The 27,591-nt window shown below is 39.1% G+C and overlaps 1 protein-coding gene and 1 long non-coding RNA gene across 2 annotated transcripts; both read left to right on the forward strand.

Annotated features, from left to right (window-relative positions):
* Positions 1-831: 831 nt before the first annotated feature.
* LOC309715683 (moesin) lies at positions 832-20,008 on the forward strand. The gene is made up of 13 exons (XM_082548991.1): positions 832-1,151; positions 11,712-11,795; positions 12,102-12,197; positions 12,332-12,606; positions 12,699-12,782; positions 13,567-13,713; positions 13,795-13,891; positions 13,992-14,155; positions 14,386-14,516; positions 14,621-14,781; positions 14,872-14,964; positions 16,053-16,277; positions 17,743-20,008. The coding sequence occupies exons 1-13, from the start codon at positions 1,140-1,142 to the stop codon at positions 17,905-17,907; spliced, it is 1,734 nt and encodes a 577-aa protein (XP_082405117.1). The 5' UTR covers positions 832-1,139; the 3' UTR covers positions 17,908-20,008.
* A 5,227-nt stretch (positions 20,009-25,235) lies between these two features.
* On the forward strand, positions 25,236-26,141 carry LOC309715003. Its single transcript, XR_014279122.1, has 2 exons — positions 25,236-25,289; positions 25,437-26,141. It is a non-coding gene; the product is annotated as an uncharacterized lncRNA (long non-coding RNA).
* Positions 26,142-27,591: the final 1,450 nt, after the last annotated feature.

Raw genomic sequence — 27,591 nt, forward strand, 5'->3', positions numbered from 1 at the left:
GGGCAATCGATTGAAATATCGATAGTATCTATACTAAAGAATCGATACTAGTGCGATTGGATATATACTTCCTTTCTATCTTGTGCTTTGCTTCGTCCTGTACGTTCAGTATGTAGCCTACTGAATTTTATTAAATAAATAATTTTATGGGGAAATGGAAAAATATACCTCAAACATGAACTGTGAAAAATGCCTAAATCTTATTATGTTGAATGTCAACAAATTCAACCCTGATTTAAAATACACGTAAAGCTGAAATGCCTGTTTTGTTTTTGTATTAACAAATCATTGTGGAAAATCACAGGGGTTTAATGGTTATCAAAATGTTTTTAGAATTTGCAAATTGAATGTGATTCATCTGACACACTGCTCTCCACTACATAGGCGGAGTAGTAGCCCTTTATCGTCATAACATATACAACGAAATTATGGGTGCGCCACCCAACTACTGTGCAAAAAATATAAACAAACAAAACATGAAGATAAAAAGCAGACTGCGTCAACACCATCTCTCATAAGCTGCCTTTATAGATTAAAAGTATTGGTTACCAGCCTTTAGCACAGCGCTAGAGGCCGACGACGAATATATTGGACACTCTAACAGGCTTGTTTTAGATACTGACATGTTTGCTGGTACTTTCTGCCTTCTTGTATTCTCAAAGTATCCCAGCACACTGGTCGTCGTTTAAATAAAAGACTCATATAAAGAATGGTATTTAACGTGGCCTGTCTGCTAAAAGTGAGAGTGCTGGGAAACTTTTTTGACTGAGACAGTGAACCGCAGCCATGATGATGCGACTACTGCAGGCGGAGTCTGCTGCTGGCCTGAACCTCTTTTTCACTCCGCTGTCCTGTCATCGGGTTGGGTGTGGTTTGCAGGGTACCGTTAGCAGGAAATCCAGCTCGAGTCCATTTTACTTTAAGGCGAAACAAAGGAAAAACACCCCCACTCGCGTAGGGTCGAAAATAGCTCTTCGCAGTCCAACGGAAAAAAGTGAGGTTTTGTTTCCTCGAGACGGGAAAGCGTTTGGTTGGCGCCGTTGTTCTGATGGGAAAAAGTTTTCTCCTGGTTTAGCAAACTGCTCTTTTTATTTAATAACTTCATAGAAAGCCTGAGCCGGACGTGAAAGAAAAGAAAGATGCCGAAAACGGTAAGGCTGAAAAGTACATTTATGTTGTTATGTCAGAAGCTACTTTGCCTTTTCTGTCTCTTTTTCAGTACGCGATTTTAATTAGGTGTGGGTGTTTCGCGTTGTTATTCACTAACAACAGTAAGATAAACTAAAGTGCATGTCCGATGGGTTTTACCGTGTTTAAAAATCTTTCGCATCCTTTCAAACTCACCCGAGGATTACTGTGGTACTTTCCGTTAGGTGTGTGCGCGTGCGCGCTTCCTACCCTGTGTTCACTAAAATTAGCGCCTTAAATCAAATCATTCATTCAGGGTGGAAGCCGCGTGCTATTAAAATGCTCTAGAGTTGTATATTTAGGCTTAAATTATACTTTTTATACTGTTTTTCTGCGGAGGTGTATCCTGGACTAGCAGCGAGCTAGTCCTTCTCAGGCCTCCCTCTCAGTCAGCTCTTAAGGATTTGAACTGTCAGCCAGGCCAGCTGTTATGGTCAAAACAGGAGCAAATGGAGGCAAATCTGCAAACGGCTAGGAGGCAAAAGAGGAGACACAGAGAGCTTTTTTAATGCTACATTGCGAAGGTTATGAAATAAAGGCAAAAATAACTGCTCTTGAAATGAAGGAGCACTCACAGATTTGTGCTGGTACTGGTGGAGCTCTGAACAAAGAAAATAAGGGGGTCCAGACCTACAGCATTATAAAAGGCACAGCCCAATATTCCCGTGGATGCCTTTATCAGTGGACAAAAGAATTGAATGCGGTTTCAAACTCATCGGTTCTGCTCGGCTGGGTGAAGGTGTGTGGGGCTTTGACTCAGTGAAATGCTTTCTGAATGAAGAAGATAACAAAGAAGCTGCTGAATCTGTGTGCAGTCATTCTTCTTATCTGCACATTGTCCTGAGATACCCACGTGCACATTCTGAATGTAAAAGGGACATGATGCTACTAAAAGATTCACACATGACCAATGAGAAGGTGATCGGCATTATATAGCCTACAGAGTGATTCACATTTCACAGTGCAGATGCTGTAATTCATCGTAGTGCTATCATGTTTATCCCCAGATTGTGTGTCAGATTTTTATAAATAATAAACTATTATTTTACAGATTGGTTAATATAATACTGGATTAGTTTTATAGCTACTACCTGAGTATGATACCAAATTTATCACCTTTTACTAGTCATATATTATATTCAGGCCGGAAACATTCAATGTTACAAAGGAGAGAAAAAAAGCCTCCAAGTCTCGTACCTGCTTTCTTCCTACAGTATTGTTTCTGCTCGTACTTCCTTGATATTTTTCCAAGTTGTCAACCAGAAAAAAATGTCAAGCATCCTGGCATTAAAAAGCCTTCACTACCCTCTTCTTCCCCAGAGGAATTCGTCTAATATCAGCATGTTTTGTTTTTTTTCTTTTCTTTTCTGCATGGAGGCATTTTTGGCTCAACCAATCACTAGTTACTAGCATTTACTTAAATGGTATAATCAACACTTTCATTTATCAGGTGGTCAGGGAAGCAAAAATTACATTTAGTGTACCAGTCTTGAAAATGTATCTAGTCACCTCCCAAAGACCCATTGTGAGGAAAAAATGTTTCTCTTGAGTCACTACATAACTATTGAATTTCAATTGTATATTAGCAAAAAAAAATCAAACATTTTTTTTAATGTTTTTTTTCTGCACATACATTTACTTACACTACTGATTATAACCCAAGTGCAGTTTGTAATAAATGTAGTTCAACTAAGAGCTTGCGTCCCACACAGACACAGATATTTGTCTTTGAAGTTGTTTCCTATAATGAATTGTTCACTTGCCATGCATTTTAGTCCATTGCTAAGTATCAGCGTCTGTCTGCAGAGTGCAGCTGGGATGTTGTTAACCTCAGCAAAACCAGAGCCGTGTTTAAAGTAGCTGCTTTTGCAGTCACCAGTGGGAACCTCAAACACCTCAAAAGCACCTAAATGATAGTTACTGTCAAATCAGAAGAACACATTTTTGTCATGCTGTCAGTTAGAAAAAAGTAAACCAGTTGTTGGTCAGGAAGAAGCAGCAACATTTTCTCAAAATAAACAGCAGATTGTGGGGTTTTTATATTCATTAATGAACAGCACGCGTTGTGCTGCCACTGCCAAAAGTATAATCATTGGAACTATAAGAAAATATATTCTATTCTATTTGTGTAGATGGAGTAAACCCTGTATGCACAGTAGCACAAAGGTGAACAGGTGCAATGGTTAAAACTCAGATGTGTGACACTCATCGGTTCATTTCCTTTCTCGTTAGCTAAAGGTGCTATGCAAAGATGCAACAGATGAGGAGCATTAAAAAAGGAAGTTAGATAAACTGATTCAGCAAATCAAGCAACTCTGTATCCAGCAAAAGTAAAAGTCATGTCCCCACCAAGCTGCCTCTGGGATTCATAGATCGTTTTAAATTACCTGTTTTTTTTAACCTAGTTTTTCAGACAGTTTATTTTTCCGGTGTTCAAGTTACATTTAATAAAGCTTAATGTCACTCAAAAGCAATAATTATTGCGAAGCTCAGCCTTTAGAGGACTCCTTTTGGCAGTCCTTCAGTTTCCCTAGGAAGTCGTGTTATGACTCAAGGTTTCTGTACTTACATCAGTTCCTTTCTGGTAATTTCCTCGCCTGCAGCCTTATATGGACTTTCACATCACAGTCTGGCTGATCTCCTCCCTGCTTTCCTTCGCATGGTCTTCAGATACCATGCCCCACTTTAGATTGCACTACAGCAGTGCAAAACCCTTTCTCAGAATTTTTCTGCATGTCTGTTGTTGCCACAGTTTTTTTGTTGTTCTTAGTTCCTAATGCAGCTCTGTTATTACACTGATTTTGTTTATGTGCTGCTGTTACATGGAATTGCAGCTTTTTGTCTGCTTTATCAAGAAGGTAACAGTAGCTTAAAATTATTTTTTAAATAGGCTGTATTTTCAGAAGCACAAAACAATTATCAGCTTTATTGCTAGAATTTCACCCCATGTTGTTACAAAGCAAAGGATTTTCCCACTCATGCAACCCCATGACGGTTGGTTCACTTACTTTCCTACCTGTTTTTTTCAACGCTAGAACCATTTCAGAGCTGGTACACTTTTTCATGTTAACTCCTTAGACTCAAGAAATGCACATATGGGCAGCTGTTACCACATAAAAATTAAGCATAACTTACCATTTTAGCTCGAATTGCAGGAATGATGACAGATCTAGCTTTCTCCTTGGAATGATCACATTTTTAACAAGCGTGTCTATGGAGACGTGGCAAATGGAAAGACCTGGAAGTATGCAAGTAGCAGGAGATTAAATATGGGTCTGTGGTGCACATAGCAGAGCAGATTAACAGTGTAGAGGTAGAGCTGGTGGACAAACTGCAATCAAAAGTTCACTTTTTAAAGGTTTCTCTTTGAAAGCTGTGGCAAATATCAAAGATCTGAACGTAAGTACTTTGTTGCTGGTCATGTAGTGTTCTGATTTGACATCCTTAATACTGTATTTGTTGTTGCTTATGAGCTAGCATTGGTTCTCAATAGACCAGTTTGATCTTATGCTGATTATTTGGTTAGCTTTGCCTCAGCTGACAACTGATAATTTAGTTTATTTTAGAACCACCCTGCTGACCTGCTAATGTATTAGCTTATTTGGATCTACACAAAGACGGACAAATCATAATTCCACACAAGGTGAACAGGTAGCATAGCAGTTCTACTGTACAGTGGCAACTTTCAGGACTTAACATTAGTCATCTGAAAAGATGTCAGGAATGGAAAATTTGTACTGCACTTTGACACATATTAACACCTCCATGCTATTGCCTAATCTCTGCACGTCTACATGGCTCTAACAATGTGCCAGAAAATACCTGACAAAGAAGACAAGTATGCATAAAACATACTTTAATCAGTTGGTGCTTGGGATTTCTTATTATTGGATATTTTTTAGAGCAGACGGTAAATTCCATGATTGGCTCAGACAGATGTCACTCAGCAGTTTCACCAGAAGCAGCAAAACTAACAAGACTCTGTTCCAGTTTGCTTGCGCCGACATTTTAAAAATCAAATAAACAGTGGTCGTGGGAAACGGCTCTAAAAGACCCAAACTTGAGTGTGTTTGTGTGTGCGTGTTTGTACTCTCCCCTGGTTAGAAAGAAGAAACACGATCCTTTTTTTTCGACCCTCCTCTTCCTGTGACAGAGTTTGAATTTCTTTCGTTTAATGCTAATACCCGTAAGCACACAGTAAACCCAAAATAACCAGAAAAGAAGACTTGGTGACATTAACAATGAAGATACCCTTAAGGTTGTAATGAGGATTCAATTTTAAACTTATAATGGAGCTAAATTATTTCCATTTTCCTGTTAACTAACTGCAAACTCTAGTCAGAGAGTCATATGCTTATCATCTTGCCCACAAGTTTTTTTTTTTAATTTTCCATGCTTTGAGCGATAACATAACGAGATGTTAATTGTGAATCGCACAGGAAGTGGAAGTCATGACATTTTCGCACATTTTACCATGTCAAATGTCGCTTTAAACAACCTGAACTGTTAATGTTCCGTGTTCGTTGTAATAGAACCAGATTCAAAGCTTTTGTTCGTTCAGAATGAGCAATTGATCAATTCATATTAGCATATCTGATGGAAGTGAGAGCATTTATAGCCATTTGGTAAAACTAAAATGTCTCTCATGCTTGAGTAAAGAAGGAAAAAATGCATTTCACCTGAATGGATTGGAATCTGAATTGCACTCTGGTTGCCCCTGACATCCTCAGTTTATCTGTCAGATACACCAAACTGTAAATCGGGTTGCGGTGGAGCCAGCAGTAGCGTTTCTCTGGCAACCAAGAGGATGCTTTGTTAAGCAGTTGTTGACTTTAGATGCTGACATTGTGTGACTCTCATGCATGGCATGACTCAGATGTATGACTCAGAATTATCAATGTGCAGTTGCTATGGTTATTGGGGTAAACACTGAAAGAATGGCATGTTCTGATGCATGTTTCTCGTTGTTATAAATCAGTTGTAAAATAAGCCAGGCTTATCGTACACTCTGATAGTGACCTTCTTTAAAAACCCCTCTGCTCTTTCACGTCAAAGAACTGTTAGTCCAGAGCCTAGCTCATTCCTACTTGTTCCAGGAACCACTTAGGATTATCTTCTTTATCGTCTCAGCTTGTATTGGACAGATTGTAGTTGTGAGCAACACATGGAGATAACTCTTGTGTGGGAATGTAAGGCAGAAGTTGAATTCTGGCACGTCAGTGGGGCTGTATCTAAAGATTAAATTTACTGAAGCTCTCTTGTGACTTGAAACCTTACAGGGTTAAACTAGCTGGCACTTAGTTTTTTTTTTTCTTTAAAATAAGTAATTGCAGTTATTGCAAATAGGGCTGCCGCAAACGATTATTTTGATAGTCGACTAGTCACAGATTATTTGTGCGATTAGTCGACAAATCAGATCATGCATCCGTTGGACGTAAAATGTACAGTTTATTGCACCAGCATGCATCTGCTCTTAAATAACTATCATTAGCTTACAGCTTTAAGTGTTTAAGGTATGTGCTAACTAAAAATAAAGGCAAGATGATAATTTATTAAATTTGAATGAAATCTGCAGATTGTTTCGGTGAAGTTTAATAAACTCAGCCATCTGCTCCTTGCTATCTAAAATATAACAGAACACCGGAGTATATTCTGGAGAATCTCACACTTCTGATAATCAATAATATACGGAGCCCCGCAGGGGACATGGGAGGGAAAAAAAATTAGGGAGAAAAAAAAAAATTAAGACTGACTTTTGCGAGATCTCGCAAAACAAACTCGGGATCTCGCAAAAGTATTGCGAGATCTCGCAAAAGCTTTAGCCGCATTCTTCGGAGGCCGCCAGCTCGAAGCCGACCGGGAGGTCGAGGCACGATGTGCCGGGAAAGCGGTGTTCCTCCCGGCTGTAGTAGGTCTCGACCTCCCGTTAGCTTCGAGCTAGTGGGTGTCAGATCTCCAAAAACGTCGGAGCACTTTTGCAAATATGTGATGTCTTGTAAACCGAGCAGGTATCTGACGTTTACACAACTACATTCACGCCTCAAAATATCTTAAAAGTGTATTTTGTGACCCAGAAAGAGTAATATTACAACTAAGTAGCTGCCGCCATTGTTGGAATTCAACTTTCGCGAGAAAGTTTTGCGAGATCCCGAGTTAGTTTTGCGAGATCCCGAGTTTGTTTTGCGAGATCTCGCAAAAGTTTTGCGAGATCCCGAGTTTGTTTTGCGAGATCTCGCAAAAGTTTTGCGAGATCCCGAGTTTGTTTTGCGAGATCTCGCAAAAGTTTTGCGAGATCCCGAGTTTGTTTTGCGAGATCTCGCAAAAGTTCGTCTTAATTTTTTTTTTTCTCCCTAATTTTTTTTTCCTCCCATGTCCCCTGCGGGGCTCCGTAATAATACAAAAAAAAGCCAAACAATAACATTTTTAAGTTATCTAAGTGACTTATATATCATGTTTAACCTGAGTAGTGAAAGAGGGCGTTGCGTTTGAAAACGATTTGCCCGGAGTCCGGTGTTCTCACCGGCTCTAGTGAGCCTTGCCCCCGGCTAGCTATCCAGCTGGTGGGTAACAGACGTCTCCGAAAACGTCGGAGCGCTTTTCAAAATATGTGGTGTCTTGATAAACTGAGCAGATATTTGAAGTTTACACAGTTACAGTGCTGCCATCTTCTGTTTCAGTCCGTTATTACACTCTTAAATCCTACTACTTATTCCTGCGTCTTTTGCGATCTTACAAAGCTTCAAACGAGGCGTCAACTATTAAATTAGCTGTCGACGATTTTGATAGTCGACGTAATCGTGACTAGTTGACTAATCGTGGCAGCCCTAATTGCAGCAAATGCTCTCCGGTGACCTCTGTTTCTGCTGGTTTAGTAAGGAACTGGTTGTGGACTTCGGGAGGTCTAGAGAAGGTCCACTGCCAGTTCAGATAGAGGGGGAGGAGGTGGAGGTGGTCAACAAGTACCTCGGGCTGTGGGTGGACAATAAACTGGACTGGTCATGCAACACAGAGCACCTGTATAAAAAAGCCCAAAGCCGACTGTACTTCCTCAGGAGGCTGAGGTCTTTTAACATCTGCAGGAAGCTCCTGAGGATGTTTTACCAGTCGGTGGTTGCTGGAGTACTTTTCTATGCTGTGGTGTGCTGGGGGAGCAGCACAGCAAAGAAGGACTCATCCAGGCTGGAGAAACTGATCAGGAGGGCTAGCTCTGTGGTCGGCATGAAGCTGGACACTCTGGTGACAGTGGCAGAGAAAAGGACATTAAAGAAACTGATGGACATTATGGACAATGCTGGGCATCCTCTGCACACGGCCATAAACAACCAGAAGAGTCTGTTCAGTGACAGGTTGCTTCTCCCCAAGACAAGAACTAACAGACTTAAAAACTCCTTTGTCCCACACGCCATCAGACTGTTTAACTCCTCTCTGGAGGGGAGAGGGAGGGGAAACAACTAAGCTGTAGTGCCTCTGCACCTCACTGTACAATACCTTGTGCAATACTTTTTGTAAATAGTCAACAGTGCAATAGACTCAATACTTGAAATGTGCAATTCACTTGTATTTTTATTTTTTATTCCTATTTATTCTATTTATCCCCTTTGTATATTTTATTTATATTTGTCTCTGTATTTATATATGTGTGTGTGTGTGTGTGTGTGTGTGTGTGTGTGTGTGTGTGTGTGTGTGTATATATATATATATATATATATATATATATATATATATATATATATATATATATATATATATATATATATATATATATATATATATATATATATATATATATATATAACAGTTCTGTAACTGTAACTTCGGTCGTTGCTGTGCTTTTTTTGGAAGTCGAATTTCCCAGAGGAACCCACCCGAGGGATTAATAAAGTTCTATCTTATCTTATCTTATCTTATCTTAACATGTTTGTTAAATCGAAATTGAATATACAGAGGGGATTTAAAAAAGATTTTGCTAAGGAAGCTTGATGAACCTAGAAAAATTAGTGACAGACTGCTTGCATCACTGTGTCTTCACTCAATATTTAACACCACGTTTAATTTAGTTTTCATCAGTTTTGCTTCCTCTTACTGACAAGGCAACCCAGATGTTTGGCCCCAGTTAACTTTCAGGTTAACTGCTCATCACCCCATTGCCATTCAGTGGCTGTACAATTGTAAGACACGTGCACACTTTTTACTTATGATAGTTGCGTCCTTTTTTTTTTTTATTCTTTGTGGTTAGTGCAGCTTTCTGTATTCAGTAAGCCCAACAGCTCTCACCTGCTACGTGCGTTTTCAGCATTATAGTTAGCTTGGTACAGTTTGAACAAACATGCCATTAAGATGAAATTAGTGAAAAAATTGCAGACTTTTAGGATTACCGTGACATTTCTGATAACTAAATTATATTCAGCCTCAACCAAACTCATTATTTGCTCACAAAAGTGAATGTTAGACCCACTAAACATCACAATGTTGGCATTGTCACCCTTAGCATATGTGTATCCTGATAATTCTTTGTTAAATAACTAATATTGTGTTGTGAGTCCAGCATGGCTTGAACAGTTGTTGGTAAGTCAAGGCATTAGACCTTTGATTTGAGTCTGGAAAAGAATTATTTTTGTAGCATTCAGCTGTGGTATTACATTAAAACAAATATAAATAAAATAACACAGATTAACTCATACGTTTCAGACAGTCAGTGAAGTGGCAGATTGTTATAAGCAGCTTCACATGACATACAGTAAAGCTTTAAACAAGTCAGTCATCAAATACACCCATGTGACAAAATCGGTCACAGATGTGTTTCTCAATGTGAAATGTACGAGTTTGGGATTTTATTCTTGCAGTATCGCTTTGGTGCGATTAAAAAAAGAGCTAAGAGAAAGTCATGGAAACATGGCACGTGGGCCAGAACAGGGTGTTTTTCAGCATGTGCTAATAATAGTGTGTTAAGTGTTTTTGAGCCCTGGTCATGAGAGACACACCCTAACTAGGCAGAAAATGTATAAGCGTAGTTCCCTTTTCTTGCAAGATTAACTATTTTGATTCAGGAAATGAAACTGCTTAGACACCATCAGGGTGGCCACAAACTGAACTCTTATCTGCTCAAATATAAAAAAGTGTATCGCCTAAAGTTCATAACTGGAAGCTTAACAACTCCTGTGTATAGACGATTCTAGACTGCAGTGTTGGCATTCAGAGTGGGCCCAGATTTAAGGTTTCTCCTCAGCTCTTAACTGCCTGGGATGGCAGGAAGTGACAGTGGGGCAAGTGTCCTGAGCAGTAAATAGGGTCCTGCTGACATGGATGGGAAAGAACGCAACTCTAATCAACCCCGCAACTAGGAAATAATACATACCATTGTTGTTCAGGGCAGGCGTGGGCCTCTGCCTGCACAGTTATTTCCCAATAGACATGCATGCTGGTGTTTCTTTTTTCTTTTTCTTTTTTTCCTAGTCTCTAAGAGGGCACAATAAATGAGGGATTCCTGCACAGCCTACTGAGTACATACTTTTTTCTTTTTCTTTTCTTGCCACCTTCTGAGCAAGCTTTTCCAAAGAAAAGGTTAAATAAATGTGTTCAACTTCAGACATGATTTTGTAAGACACAGATATAACAATTTGTCTAACTAAGGCGTGCCTCGTTTACTGAATAACCCAGGGTAGCAAAGTGTGATACCTGAAAAAGAGATCGAGCTAAAGTTCTGTCTACAAACCGACCTTGTTAAATCCTGCTACACCAGACAGGTTGTCTGATGCATGACAGGATGTGCACATCTCTCATGAGAGCTCAGTGTTTAACAGTCATGCCTCACAGGGCCCGACCACCAAAGGATGTGGTTACTTCCTGTAGATAAGTTCTTGACTGAGACAGAGCCAGATTGGTACATTCGTCGTAACCCTGAGATGCAGTCTTTTCTAAATTTCAGAATAAAATAGTAAAAAGGTAATTGGACTGCAGTGTTACTTTGTTCTCCAGCAGGACTGGGAGATGTGTGCACACTTTTATTGCAGGCACATTTAATGAATTCTACAAGAGTGCCACACATTTTGAGATGCTACACTTGTTAAAGATGGTCGCCATTAAATGGTTTGCATAGAATGACACAGTTTTTAATGCACGAGAGCTTATATATTGCTTTTTATTGTTCGGTAAAGACCGTATATTAACACAGAGGGGTTTCTAAATCAAATGAGCGAGTACCTTTTGACAGTGGGAAGGAAAAACTTGCTTTTAACAGGAAGAAGGCTCCAGCAGATCCAGGCTCAGGGAGGGGCAGCTGTCTGCCACGACCTGTTGGGAGTGAGGGGAGGGAGACAGGTTAATAATAACTAATGATTAAATGCAGAGTCTCATAATGTTTAAGAGAAGAACAGAAGATCTAGTTTTGTCTATTCTCTATTTACCAAGAAATGATATGGTACAATCATTTCAATGATACAATGATAGTACAATGATACTCAAAATACTGTCTTTTTTTATTTGCATATTTGAAAAAGTTTTTTTTCCTTTCCTCTGTTCCTCAGATTAGCGTAAGAGTCACCACTATGGATGCCGAACTGGAGTTCGCCATTCAGCCCAATACAACAGGAAAGCAACTCTTTGACCAGGTATGAGAAACTGTTTCCTCTAGCCAGCACTTAAGTTACCATTAAACATAAATGATGACTCTTTGATGAGTACTGTGGTGGGGTTTAGTACTCCTATTTCTGGAAAATGCCGGGAGATTATTATATATTATTATTATATATTATTTTCATGGCTATTAATTTTTTTTATTTTTGGCTGATGATAAAAACAATACATTTGAAATTAGGAAAGCAGTAAATCTTTGTGGCTGAAACCCCTTAAATAACAGAATAAAACAAGGGAATTATATTTCATATTTTTATTTTTGTTGCTGTCTTTATTTAAAGGTTGTGAAAACCATCGGCCTACGAGAGGTTTGGTACTTTGGACTCCAGTACCAGGACACAAAGGGTTTCTCTACTTGGCTGAAGCTCAATAAGAAGGTGAGCTCCTCAGTACTCAGTACACTTCATTCACTGGGCCGTCTTTTTTCAAGCATGAACTGCGCTTTTTGATCTCGAGTCCACAAACAGAAGCATAACCTCTACCCTCTCACCCGTGTCGGATCATATTTTAGGTAACAGCCCAGGATGTGAGGAAGGAAAGCCCGCTGCTGTTTAAGTTCCGTGCCAAGTTCTTCCCCGAGGATGTCTCAGAGGAGTTAATCCAGGATGCCACACAGCGGCTATTCTTCCTGCAGGTAAAGGAGGGAATCTTAAATGATGACATCTACTGCCCTCCAGAGACAGCGGTCCTTCTGGCCTCCTACGCGGTGCAGGCCAAGTATGCCGACTACAATAAGGAAGTCCACAAACCAGGCTATTTGAGCAGTGAACACCTGCTTCCGCAAAGGTAACGTGGGCTTTATTGCCACTTCAATATGCAGGTTCACGTGAAACATTCCTGACATGTTTCTTTGACACTTGGGCCTCTCATGTTCTCAGAGTCCTGGATCAGCACAAGCTCAACAAGGAACAGTGGGAAGAGAGGATTCAAGTGTGGCATGAAGAGCACAAGGGCATGATGAGGTGATCAGCGACACGCGTGTTCCCCAGCACACACACAAACACGTGAAAGAGAGGACGGTTGCCTAAAATATGGATATTTGTGAAATTATTGCATCTCTGGGGATGTGAAAATGTGTAGCTTAAACTTTCCATTATCATTGTGCACACTTATTTTTTCTGCCACTTGACTACAATGTAGTCTTCAGTGACTACATTAGGGTAGCCACAGCTTATATACACACTTCATAACCTACTAAAACATAAGACTGTTGAGGAAGTTATTCCTAGTTGAATTACCTTGTTGTTCTCTGTTGCTACAGTTTCTTCCCTCTTCTGTCATTTCCGTGAATTTGAGATAGAGCTAACTGAGAGTGTGTTACCACGGCCTTTGTGTTGACTCACAGGTGCTCTGAAAGTTTGTTACTGGCCTTGAGTCACTGCAGTTTGTTGATCTGAGTACTGTTTGTGCCACTGACATTTTTAGTATATGCTTTATTGAAGACAGTAGTGAATGTCCTTTATTGGCTTCCATATGTGTTTCATCAGTCAGGTTAGCTTGTCGTAGATAAACAGTAAACACAGCCTAGATTCATTATATGTTTCCCCAGTTGCTCTGTTGATCAGTTAAGTTTCATAGTTCAGGTAAGGTTAAAAAAGAGGTATAACCCGCTCAACCACACATCCTGAAAGCTCTGCATTTGAGCTTTGGCCTCTGCAGCCGGTTAGAACAGTGCAAACAGCACGCCACGCTCTGACTGTGAATTCTTCTTTTAGCAAAAGTTAAAGACGTCTTATTTGTCCACAGAGAGGAATCCATGATGGAGTATCTGAAAATTGCTCAGGACCTCGAGATGTACGGAGTCAATTACTTCAACATCAAAAATAAGAAGGGAACAGAGCTGTGGTTGGGAGTGGATGCTTTGGGTCTCAACATTTATGAACAAAATGATAAGTAAGTGTTTCCACAGAAGGGTTTGTGTTTCGCAAAAGGTACACTGTGCAGTGCTGACCAAGCATTTTTGTTCTCTTACAGAATGACGCCCAAAATTGGATTTCCATGGAGTGAAATAAGAAACATTTCCTTCAATGACAAGAAGTTTGTCATCAAACCAATTGACAAGAAAGCACCTGTATGTTAACATAATGTTATGTTATTTATATTTAAGAATAATATTAATAATAACATGTAACAATAAGACATTTTAAATGTCTCAAATGTTTCCATTGCAGGACTTTGTATTCTATGCTCCAAGGCTGCGCATCAACAAGCGTATTCTGGCTCTGTGCATGGGTAACCATGAGCTCTACATGCGCCGCCGCAAGCCCGACACTATTGAAGTGCAACAGATGAAGGCGCAGGCTCGGGAGGAGAAGAATCTCAAGAAGATGGAGAGGTAGGACCGAAATGGAACCAAACAAAAAAACCTACAAATATTTTACACATGGATTGTGTGAGTTCTGTTCCAAAGATGCAATAATAAATGCAGTCTGTTATAGGATATTGTAACAGTTATAGAAAGATTACTAGCTTTATTTTCAAATACTATATAAAATGGGGTGATTATCTGCTCTGCTTTTGAAACATTTCCGTACAATCATCCTGTAACGATTTCGTTTTCATTAGAGCTGTGCTGGAAAATGAAAAGAAGAAAAGAGAACTTGCAGAGAAGGAAAAGGAAAAGATCGAAAAGGAGAAGGAGGAATTGATGGAGAGGTTAAAGCGGATCGAGGAGCAGACGAGAAAAGCTCAGCAAGGTGGGGAAGCTGTGAGAGTTCAAAAAAAGCTGCCTGTAATGAATGATGACAATGTTTTCCTCACATGATGTTTACCCTTAATTCTTGTGTGTGTGTGTCCACAGAGCTGGAGGAGCAAACGCAGAGGGCTCTGGAGTTGGAGCAGGAAAGGAAGCGTGCTCAGGAGGAGGCTGAACGCCTGGAGAGTGATCTTAAGAGTGCTGAGGATGCCAAGATGGCGCTGCTGCAGCAGTCAGAGAACCAGATGAAGAATCAGGAGCACCTGGTTAGTGTGTTAGCCAGTGTGATTAGACACTGACACTTAAAAAACTGCAATAATGTGTGTACTGATGCTTCAAATATGATGTTCTTTTAGGCCACAGAGCTGGCTGACCTGACTTCCAAGATTTCCCTGCTGGAGGATGCCAAGAAGAAAAAGGAAGAAGAAGCATTAGAGTGGCAGCAGAAGGTGTGGCTTGACTTTTCCGTAGTTTGCTATTCAAAACTGATAACATAAAAATATGCCAATATGCCAATAGAGGAAATGCTGTCTATATAGAAAACACGTTAACAGATATTTGCATATGCAGTTGCAGAACTCAGTTTGTTCTTCCTGGTTTTCTAGTTAAAACAAAAAACAAAAAAAAGGAAACTTGTGCTTTACTGCCATCTTGTGGTGAGAACTGATCTTTTGTGGTTCTGTAACTAGGATACTATGAAGACAGAAAAATATTATTTTAGTAATTTTGGAAATGTAATTGGAAAAGCATAAAAAACGGATGGACAAAAAGTGAAAGGAAGAAGAAAAGATTCAACTGTTAGACTTAAAAGCCTTTTTGTTCATTGATAATCGAAGTCAGTGTAACTATGGCAGGAAGAAGTTAATCAGAGTTGTGCTGGTCACATTGCCCCTCCTCTGTGACATAGTCAGGACAGGCATTCCTGGGGTCTTTTTGTTGTGTGGGTTTGGGGGAGGGTTAAACTCTCCCAGCCTGCCTCTTGTCTTTTTTGGTAAAAAAAAATCCTGCGTGCCAGCCCTTTCTTTTTTTTCTTTTTCTTTTTTTTAGCCCATGTGACTCATGGTGTTTGTAGTGATGATGGATGTCTTTGTGTGAGGGAAATCCTGTTCACCCTTTTTAAACCATTGTGATTTTCTGCCTTGTAAAAACCAGTTGTGCAAACTGGTGGTTTCAGTATTGTGTGAATTTTTGGAAAAAATAGTAGTTGAAATTCCAGTCTTACTCATAGCTAGTTTTTGACTCATAGCGCCTCGGGTAAGAAGCACTCGGTTTTATATTGAATTTCCTGAAGGGATTTCCTAATAAAAATATCCAAGATATATAGCTTGGGTGGAGAGAAACCAAAACAGGAAACCAAGAGCCTGGCTATGGGTCATGTAGCATAGGTCTGCCTGTGCATTTCTCCTCTACTGCATGCTGTAGGAAAAATGGCAATACAGAAATATCAGTTAAGCTCCCCCCACTTTTGTCATTTTCATTAGACATTAAATAAGGGTAATTTCTAAAACACCTCACTTTTATTTCTACATTTGCTCAGGCTACAACAGTGCAGGAGGACCTGGAAAAGACCAAAGAAGAGCTTAAAAACAAAGTGATGGTACCTCAGGAGCCCCTAAACGCAGAGAACGAGCATGATGAGAATGATGAGAGCAGCGCCGAAGCCAGCGCCGAGTTAACAGGTGCTGCCACGTACAAGGACCGCAGCGAGGAGGAGAGAATGACTGAAGCTGAGAAGAACGAACGCTTACAGAAACATCTACTTGTAAGTCCTTGGAATTTTTTTAATAAACATTAAAACAATACAAATAATAAAGTGACAAAGTAAACGTTGTTCAAATAAAGTTGGTAGGCTGCCACTGTTTTTTGTCACGTTTCACTCTGGGACTGTAAGAGAAACATGACACACAAATTATTATATTTTCCTGTTAATGTAGAACATTTGGAAGCCAAGTTAGCTTTTACACTGTTTAATGCTTCAGTTTTGTTGAAATGGGAGCTTTACTGGCCTCTTGAACTTCCTCCCAAAGTGCTGTTCGGTGTTGTGAATGCCAAATACTTCAGCTGCTAGTGTGGGGAGGGGCTGCGTGCCTGCTTGTCTGTATTTGTGAAGCATTAAAGGGAAAGCAGTACTGTGTGAAGTTGTGTGTCAGATTGAGAAGGCGAAGCCAACACTTTTGGTACTGATACTGTTGCAAATGAGTATTTAATCCAGTATTTTCTAGTATTGATTAGTATCTAAGTATTTTTTTGGTTGTTTCTTTGACTACTGTTGACACAATTTTAAGTAGCTTTAGTCAACTAAAAATAAAGAATGCGCATAATTAAGTCATGCTACTAAAGCAGTCAGATGACTGTATGTAGATACGTGTATGTGTCATACAGCTTCATTATTACAGTCAGATGTAAAGATTTCATACATTTTTACCCTTAAAAATCGTGATTCAAATAGATTCAAACCAGTTTGTCATGCACAGCAGTCTTCCCAGGGTGGTCTGCTGTTTTTGAATGTTCAGTCAAAGTCCGCTTCTGACCACAGTGGTTCTGCATTTTATCGTGGAGTTGTAAACTTGTGAACTTGAGAATAAACATCAACTTCTGTAGAACCCAGAAAAAAGGAGCAAGGAAGGAAGTCCACAGTGTCGGAGCCTGAAGGTATCAGAGCAGGAGGGAAACTAGTAGCATGCTTCTCATTATTTTTAACTTTGATGGGGTTGAGCACTGGGAATTTGGTCACTCAGGGTCTGACAGATGCTGATTTCTACCATAACAATCTGAGATGTCTGTGGGAGCATCTTTAGAGAAATGCACTCATGGTTGCACTGTCTGATGGTGCCACAAGGCAAAAACAGGGATCAAAATATGCTGACAGAGGTGGCCTGCAGAAGGAAATGGGAGGATATAAATCAAATATAATTCTTTTTGATATTGTATTGGCAAAGTGAAGGAACATTATGATTACATCTCGTAAGAACACACAGTCAGCTAGGGATTCTTGTTTTAAAGTAGAATAATGAAGTTGATCCAGGTAAGAGTAATCCCCTCATTTAAGTCTGAATCCCTTTGAAAAACAGGTTTTAAAAAGCAGAAATAAGTGAGTAGAATGTCAATTTTGAGCCAATTAAGTGACTTACTGGTTGATGCAAGAACATGGGTAAAACACCATGACATTACACAACGAGTCGCACATGTTAACTGTAATTTTATAATACTTGTACCCTTCTTTCCAGGCTTTAAGCTCAGAGCTGGCCAACGCCCGGGATGAGAGCAAGAAAACGGCAAATGACATCATTCATGCAGACAACATGCGAGCAGGACGTGACAAGTACAAGACCCTCAGGCAGATCCGGTCAGGAAACACCAAACAGCGTATCGATGAGTTTGAATGCATGTGATGTCTGCATTCACCAACGCAAAAGCCCACAGAGCTGGGCCGTTCTGCCTGGACTGCAGTCCTGCCTCACTTTAGCTGTTTTCTCTGTACCCAAATAAAGTCAGATCCACCAAATGACGTTGCTGCAAAAGCACAGCATGTTGTACAAATGTGGATCTGGAAGGTTCTGTTTGTTACCATTTCTTACTTTGAATTTTAGACAAGTCACTGGTTGAAAAGGGACATACTGTATTTTATTAGTACATTCCTCACTAGGGGTATGTGTAGCATATTAGTAACGGGCTCACGCCTCATTTCATGACACATTGAGCAAGCAACTTTTAGTTTGTTTTATCTCTTTCACATTTTTATATCATCATTTCTAAATAAAAGCTGTAGAAATCCATTTAATTTTGTGCCATTCACAAATCCAAATTGTGCCATAAGCCATTTGCACTTGATTCTTTACAGCAAGCTGGATATTTTTAATTTTTTTTTAGAAAAATAATGCTTTTCTGCAGTTTAAAATTAATTGCACTGCAATCTATACGAGCAAATGCAAATAATATAAATAAATTGTTTGTATGGAACAAAAAACAGCAGCAGTATTATTAATATTTTCTATTATTATTATTATTTTGAAAATTCACAGTTTATTTACTAATTTTACTGCGCTCAGAATCATCCAGCAGTTAAAAGTCACAGTATTTACAGCCTACTGGCAATGTGATATGAAGGATCTAAGGATTTTTGTCTTTTTTTTTTTTGCATTTTCAGTTCTACACTTTCAGCTGTGTGGCTGAAAGTGTAGAACTTGCTGTTGAAGCTTAAGCAAACAAATGTCTAACTGTGCCTAGAGACGGAATAAACTTGGTATGTCATTTGCAAATCTCATATGTTGTAACAATCCAGTTGTTTGAAGAATCCAAATTTAGTTTAACGTATACGCTGCAACTTGTTTTTTCCTCATGCTCAGACATCAAAAGAGAAGGTAGCACTGATATGCACATCTACATATGCTGACCTACATACGCTGAAGAAAGAAGCAAGGCTGAAATTTGACCTGCAAATTAAATCTGATTGAAATTTGTAGAAATTATCAGCTGCATTTAACCATTAAAATATTTTTTTTAACCATCATCATCAAGTCTTTGCTCTTTTACTTATCACTGAGGATGTTTTTTGGTTATTATAGTGATTATTGTTTTACCCAGTACAGCAATGGTAATTGTAACTTGTGAAGTTGGCTTCTATTGTTAAACACATAGTCATCTGTAAAGGTGAAAGCTGTAGTTTAATCTTAAAACAAGCAATGCGTAAAATAAAACAATTTCGTCAGACATGCACTGGAAAAATCAGTTTACCTTTTTACAAGTGAGTCAAATTATACTGTCCCACATGGGCACATTCTCCGAAGCATGCATTTTTATATACTGTATGTATTTAATGACATTTGTGTGTTTTTGTATTTGGGATTTTTCAAATGTGATACAATTATGTAAGGTCTAAGAGAGACACACCTTAGGATATTTTTGTAATGTAGAAAACTAGGAGTACTTGTCAACAATACCTGTTTTCAAAGGAACAGCATTTTTTTAAAGACAGCGTTTTGTAAGTGGAAGAACCAGATGGTACAGGACATTCTTTTAAGGGTGCGTTAAACCATTGAACCTTTTTTTTTTAGAAATTAGTATTTGATTTCTTTTTCACATTTCAAATTAAGCCCAAATTTATTTTAGTGATAAATATTTCTGATTATTTTATTTTGATGTCTTTTAATGAAAGAAAAAAAGACACATTTTGATCAGCAGTGTAGTTTTACTTATTTTATGTGCCATGAAAACAGATCAAAGGATTGCTGCTACAGATTCCTTTACATGCCTTGAATAGTAACTTTTGTGATCCTTGCAGTTTGTGTTTTACCCCAAAGTTTGTGTGTTAGCAGCCTAATTTGAAATTTAGTCATCATAGGTGATAACTCATTAAAAGATGCTTGTCTTGTCTCAAAAAGGAAAATAATGTTGACTTATAAAACCATTGACAGACAGTGCCTTGCCCAGTTTGTTCATGAGATCTTGCTGCTTAAAGTCTTCCTTTCACCAATAAATGAAATTTAGAATAAAGCTTTTTGTCTTCTTGTGTTGTCATTTTTCCTTTTAAATGTTTTGTGTATCTTTAAACCGAATGCAGTTCATTATATACAGTGGGGCAAAAAAGTATTTAGTCAGCCACCGATTGTGCAAGTTCCCCCACCTAAAATGATGACAGAGGTCAGTAATTTGCACCAGAGGTACACTTCAACTGTGAGAGACAGAATGTGAAAAAAAAAAAAAAAATCCATGAATCCACATGGTAGGATTTGTAAAGAATTTATCCGTAAATCAGGGTGGAAAATAAGTATTTGGTCAATAACAAAAATACAAGTCAATACTTTGTAACATAACCTTTGTTGGCAATAACAGAGGTCAAACGTTTACTATAGGTCTTTACCAGGTTTGCACACACAGTAGCTGGTATTTTGGTATTCCTCCATGCAGATCTTCTCGAGAGCAGTGATGTTTTGGGGCTGTCGCCGAGCAACACGGACTTTCAACTCCCGCCACAGATTTTCTATGGGGTTGAGGTCTGGAGACTGGCTAGGCCACTCCAGGACTTTCAAATGCTTCTTACGGAGCCACTCCTTTGTTGCCCGGGCGGTGTGTTTTGGATCATTGTCATGTTGGAAGACCCAGCTTCGTTTCATCTTCAAAGTTCTCACTGATGGAAGGAGGTTTTGGCTCAAAATCTCACGATGCATGGCCCCATTCATTCTGTCTTTAACACGGATCAGTCGTCCTGTCCCCTTGGCAGAAAAACAGCCCCATAGCATGATGTTTCCACCCCCATGCTTCACAGTAGGTATGGTGTTCTTGGGATGCAACTCAGTATTCTTCTTCCTCCAAACACGACGAGTTGAGTTTATACCAAAAAGTTCTACTTTGGTTTCATCTGACCACATGACATTCTCCCAATCCTCTGCTGTATCATCCATGTGCTCTCTGGCAAACTTCAGACGGGCCTGGACATGCACTGGCTTCAGCAGCGGAACACGTCTGGCACTGCGGGATTTGATTCCCTGCCGTTGTAGTGTGTTACTGATGGTGACCTTTGTTACTTTGGTCCCAGCTCTCTGCAGGTCATTCACCAGGTCCCCCCGTGTGGTTCTGGGATCTTTGCTCACCGTTCTCATGATCATTTTGACCCCACGGGATGAGATCTTGCGTGGAGCCCCAGATCGAGGGAGATTATCAGTGGTCTTGTATGTCTTCCATTTTCTGATGATTGCTCCCACAGTTGATTTTTTCACACCAAGCTGCTTGCCTATTGTAGATTCACTCTTCCCAGTCTGGTGCAGGTCTACAATACTTTTCCTGGTGTCCTTCAAAAGCTCTTTGGTCTTGGCCATGGCGGAGTTTGGAGTCTGACTGTTTGAGGCTGTGGACAGGTGTCTTTTATACAGATGATGAGTTCAAACAGGTGCCATTCATACAGGTAACGAGTGGGGGACAGAAAAGCTTCTTACAGAAGACGTTACAGGTCTGTGAGAGCCAGAGATTTTCCTTGTTTGAGGTGACCAAATACTTATTTTCCACCCTGATTTACGAATAAATTCTTTACAAATCCTACCATGTGAATTCATAGATTTTTTTTTCACATTCTGTCTCTCACAGTTGAAGTGTACCTCTGGTGCAAATTACTGACGTCTGTCATCATTTTAGGTGGGGGAACTTGCACAATCGGTGGCTGACTAAATACTTTTTTGCCCCACTGTATAAAAAAAGTACAAAGGAACAAAACAAAAAGTAAATCTCAAGTGTGTCCACAAGGTGGCTTACAAACTGTGAGTTTCAGCCACATCACCGTTCTGCACCAAGGGTGACATGGCAGCAGTTCGAAAAGGATTAATTTTGTTCACACAAATTTTGGTGAAACATTTGATTACTGGATTATTATAAAGATCACATGAGTCTGTTTACATATCTGCACAATATGTTTAAATAATTAAAGAACTGTGTTTTAAACCAGAAGATTCTGGAGGTTATTATTTAATTTTTCACTCACTGAAATGTTTCCAAGAGTTGATTTTTACTGCTTAAAATAAAAAAGACTCAAATGCCACGTGTCACAATTTCAACATGGAGCATTCAGGCAAGCAAATAAACACCAATTTGCAGTTTCAACCTTTGAATGTGTGTGCAGAGTGCAGGAGGCACCTGTCTCCTCGATTAAATGTCTCCTTTTTAAATGTTCGATTAAAAATAAAACATTTCAAAAGAGCACATTTCCGGAGATGTGAGATCCTGCTGCCCGAGCGCAGCATTTAACATTTTGTTTCAAATTTGATAATCATTTGATAACCATGTGACAACTCAATACATTTTAATATATACAAGAAATCCAAATTCTACCAGTTGTAGTAGTATTGGTATAGTTCTCTACACCAATGCTGATTTTTGGTAGATCACTAAATATTTCACAAAATAAATGAAGGTAACCTAATTTTCTGTTATTTTTGCAATAGGAAATTGAACAACTCTAAACACCAAAGGGAGGTGCTGTTTTTTTTAATCTCCAACTTCCCCTATATGTGGTATTAGTGGCCTACAGTGGGTGTTGAAATGGTTCACACACTGAACTGCCACTTAGAGATAAGATGCAATGACTCTTCCTGTATGAACAAAGCTCCTAGAATGTACTTTAGTGTTTTGCAGAAAATGACTCATGAGAAGCTGTTAGCTCTTCTTCTTTTCTCGACATCATTCTTCTTCTTTCCTTCTGTCAGAAGGAAACTTAACTACAGCACAACACCCTCTAAGCTACAACGTGCTCCAAATCCCATTAAAGTAGTTTGCTTGTTGAATAATGACAGAAATTTGTAATCATTTCGTGGCGCTGGTGACTCATGAAAAAAAATGCAGATGAACTGCCACCTGTGCACAGCTTGAGAGGGAAAATAGAAAGCATTTAAAAGGGCCGGGGCTACTTATAAAACCATTTTATTTGCTGATTTCAGGTTACAGAAATTTCTCCATTTCTTTTTAACACTGGATAAAAATGTGCTCTACAACCACATTGTAGAGCTTAATTTGTGGTGTTGCTCTTTGCAACTATAGCATCATTATAGATTTTTCTGAGCATTACTCTGCTGCTTTTATTTGATGGAGGAGGTTTTGAAACAGCATTACAAAAGAAGCCGTGTTGTAGTTTTGTACTCTGAGAGCTTTAGTCATTTAACTGTAAGCGATGGTTCATACTTTGAAATACAGGCCTAACGGGAAACTTCAGTTCACTTACATAATCATGTCATGTCTGCATCTGCATACAATGTGCTGCATGTCTACTGTATGAATGATATAAACTTACTGGCCACTTTTCTAGGCACGCATGTTTGACTGCTTGTCAATACAAGTGTCTGATCAGTCAATCACATGGTGCCAACACATTGCATTGATGCTCGGCTGGTGAAAGTCAAACTGAGCATCAGAATGGGAAAGAAAGGTGATTTATCAAATTAAGTAACAGGTGAGTGCAACCACGTGAGCCGTGACATTCAAATGGAATTAACTGATCCTTACTGTGCATTTTGAGATACTCAAAAGTAATTTGACAAATGAATCATTTTAAATATAACGATTGTTTTTAGCAGATCAATACAAAAAGTTGTGGATGCTGCATGTGCTCCCTTGGGTTGGTCTGCCAGGCTTTTAATGCAGCCACCTTTGGATGCTGCTTGTTTGTGGGTCTTTCTCATGCTCAGCTTTGTGTAACCAGTAGTTGTTGTAAACCCTCTGTATGTCCACTGATGAAGGTGTCTCCTGATTGTAGACCTTTGACAATACTTGTCTATGTGTTGTGAGATGGGTTTTTCTACCTGAGAAAAAAAGTTCAGCAAACATCTACTTTAGTGAACAGCGCATTCATTAATTTTACGAATGACCCAAATTTTTTTAGGTTTATTTTTATTTTTACCATAATAATGACCTACTTCACTTACATCAACATATATTTAGGGACTCGTATTGAGAGTTACAGTGAAGAGCTACCAAATGTGAGACAACACTTTGAATGAACCTGATCATTCATCTACTTAATTTGTGATGTATAGAGGCAAAATTGTCTGAAAACTTGTGAACCTAACTGCATTGAAAAGGGAAAAAGCCTATAATATTAGTGAGAGAAGCCATAAACATGACAAAGAGCCAAAAAGGTTTCTCTGGCCTGCTCAGATCCCAGTGTGATTAGGCATCAATGTGCTCAAGTGCTTATAAGACCCAAAAGATCTACAGCCAGTGTCCAAGTGCCAAACAGGATGTGCTATACCCGACCTAGTCATTTATCTTTGATTATAGGGGATTAGTTTAATTTAAAGGTTAAAAGATTCAAGTTTAGGCCTTTTCCCTCTTGAGCTGTGCCTCATCCAAACCATTCAAATTTGAATTATCCAAACTGTTTCTTTACTCTTTGCCTGTGACCTTGATGTTGATGTGACCAGCCAGTATTCAGTATGTTCAGTGTTCACTCAGTGCCTTACGGAAGTTCACCATACAGTATAGTTGTATCTATTTAGGGAAGTCTAGCAACTGATTCATGGTCATTGGTCCAGAGTAACATGAGGACGTTACACAGCACAAGTACGTGGCACATTCTAGTCGTGACAATTTGGCGGTAATGTGAAACAGTATGACAATAGAAAGTATTGTTTTAGCTGTCTGGCAGCATTAGTACTGGTGGAAACAGACAAATGAATAAGGCCTCAATCAACCATGTGGCTTTAACACTTTTCCTGGAAGGGGAAGATGAGGGCCAGTGTAGAGAACTCATGTGAGAGATGATGTTTTTGATTAAAGTGATGACAGTGAAGTGTGATTTAAAACAAAGTAAAATAAATGATGATGTCCTCTTGGTCTAATTGTGCAACTCTTTTCTGAAATAAAACCATGAAACAGTATCTAAACTTTGCACAAACTGGTGTGAAAGTGTTATTAATTAGGTCTCACATGAGAGGTCGCTACTTCCTAGATTTGTAATGCTCTGAGCCTCTGTGCATGCTCATGTAGGAGCCTTACTGATGCAGGCATCAAGAAACCATAAGTGCAACAAAAGCTGAACAAAACTGTTGAATATGGCTCAGGAAACCATAAGTTGTGAGCCATTTAAGCCGTCAACAGCATTTCACAACATGACATGTTGACACTTTATTTCCCCACATTTCCTGAGAGCTAGCTTTGCAGTTATCTTCCTTGTTTTGACTTCCTCTTTGACGCGCTGAAAGTGCTTTGGTCAAACGAGCTGTCTTGTGCACAGTGCCTTCATTGTGAAGGAGAGGAAAGAAGAGTGCTGCTCTTGGACTCTCGTCTGCAACAGGTAACACACGCATTTGCATGAAGTTTGTGAAACAATACCAAGGAAACCTCTTTATGCAATCAGATTAATACATACTTGGTGTGCTTTGTTAGGTTTTTGATCATGTTTTTTAAAGTGGTCCTGATGCTTTGTTCATTGAATCTACAGAGCCAGAGTCTTTGGTGCTGCATGAGATCAGGCCCCCCACTTAGTGTATTTGACAAGCTGAGTTGGACACTCTGTATCAGTGAGTGTCAGTTTGTCAAATACCCCAAGTGAGGTGTCACTTGTCTACAAGTTAAGATCACCCCATAAGCTGATGTGCCAACTCCACGGGGTGCTCTGCTAAACCAATAGAAATTGAGAACTCCAAGGTAACGGGCATAAAACACATTGCCTGTAAAGGTTTTGAGCTGTTAAAGTGTTAAATTAATAATAATGAAAGTAAAATGTTTAGGTACTGCATCATCTGTGCTGCTCTAGTAATTCATATGCAAGCTAATGGTTTACTTAAAAGTTGTTTAATAATCAGAAATCTTACTTGTATCAAATAGGTTCTGTTTCTATCTTATTTGCATCATGAAGGCTTCATAACAATGTTCCAGTAACAGACAGACAATTTTTCTGTTTTTACTCGGTTCAGCTATCATTACACAAAAGTATATATGTGATCAGTTTCTCTCGGTTTCATAAACTATTTTGTTTAGCGTCAGAGAAGCTGCCCTCTCTGTGTCCGCATGTGGGGCCACATGTCTTTTCAGTTTCACATGTGACATACAGAAGGGAAGAGAATGGTGTTCTCTGAATTTGTGTTATGATAACATAATCTGCTCAAGTGCGCGAGAAATATATAATAAAGGCAAATGATGCGTGTGTGTGTGTTTTTTTTTTATACTCCAAATGTGTGATCTTTAACGTGTCATATTTATGTAGCCTGTATTAGTGCTGCAGTAGAAGCTCATCCTCCAACTGACTACTAAATGAAGACACTTATCAGACTAGCTTGTATTTCCTGTTCCTCTAGCAACATGGTACAGCCTATAGGCATAAGAAAACATGTGGATGTCTGTTTCAAATAGCAATGAATAGCTGTTTCCAACCGCTGTTTCAAAAGAACAAAGAAAAAGGCACCAAATAAGGCTTTTATCTCGTAAATATCATTTAAAAGGCATATATTACTCGATTTCGTAGGTCATGCGTATAAGCCTTTTAGTACTATCACTGTACTTCATCTATTTCAAATTACACTGAATAAAGGGCAAGTTACACATGGTGCAAGTCACATGAACTCTGCCTTGGCTGCAGAAATGAAAGCTATTTGCACTGCAGTTGTGGTTTGCATCAGCAATGAACGGTCATACACACTTTAATTTATTGAGTGTAGATGACGCACCGTTGTCTTTTAAAAAGACAGTGTTATGCAGGCAGACGGTCCCAATCTAGTTGTTAATGGCACTCCCATTTGCAGTGAAATCAGCTGGCTAGATCCTGCGTCTTTGAATTGGAGTAATTAAAAAGTGTTTTACATTGTGACCAACTGAAGTAGCTCAGATTACTTTCCTTTTTCCTGAGGTTTATCCAAATGTCAAGCTGTACTGAGCACTGAGCCTTGTCTAGCCTCACAGACTGCTGGAAATATTCTTAAATGAACATTTGTCTGGACTGGTACATCAACACATGTTTCATGACCCACCCGAACAGCCCCGAGTCACTAATACAATCCTTTATATTCATACAAAAGGATCAGTTCCTCATGAAATACAAGCCGATGTCATCAAAAACTGCTGTGCACTGAGGCTATTGGTAAAGCAATCTGCTATCTTAAGCTGAGTTCACTATATGGCAGAAATAAACCTCCGATAAGGCTGTCAAATTATAAATTGCATAATTTCTGATAACAAGAACTGCAGACACAGTCTAACCATCTCCTGTGAGAGACAGCTGGTTATATATAGCCATGCACTTTTTACTAGATGTTGCAACACACACTTCAAAAATCTGTCTAAATCCAGTGGATTCACCTCACACTTGATCCTATGAAAAAAAATATCAGGTGATATAAAAAAGAATTCATTCCAAGTTTGCTTTTACATGGCACAAATGATATATAATTTGACCTACATTTGTTTCTTTTCCATTTTTCTTTAGTTTATCTGTATTTCCTGTGTTTTTTGCTTGGTTATGTCTTGCTGCTGTAATGACGCTTGTCCAGTAAGTGGTGCTGAAGCTGTATACTTTAATTTGGACAGGATAAATCGATGAAGAGGAGATAAAACTGTATTCAGTAATAATTGATTCATTTCTATAAATGCCATTTCAAAAT

This window comes from Aulonocara stuartgranti, assembly GCF_965226115.1.
Source record: "Aulonocara stuartgranti genome assembly, chromosome: 10".
NCBI classification, from domain to species: domain Eukaryota; kingdom Metazoa; phylum Chordata; class Actinopteri; order Cichliformes; family Cichlidae; genus Aulonocara; species Aulonocara stuartgranti.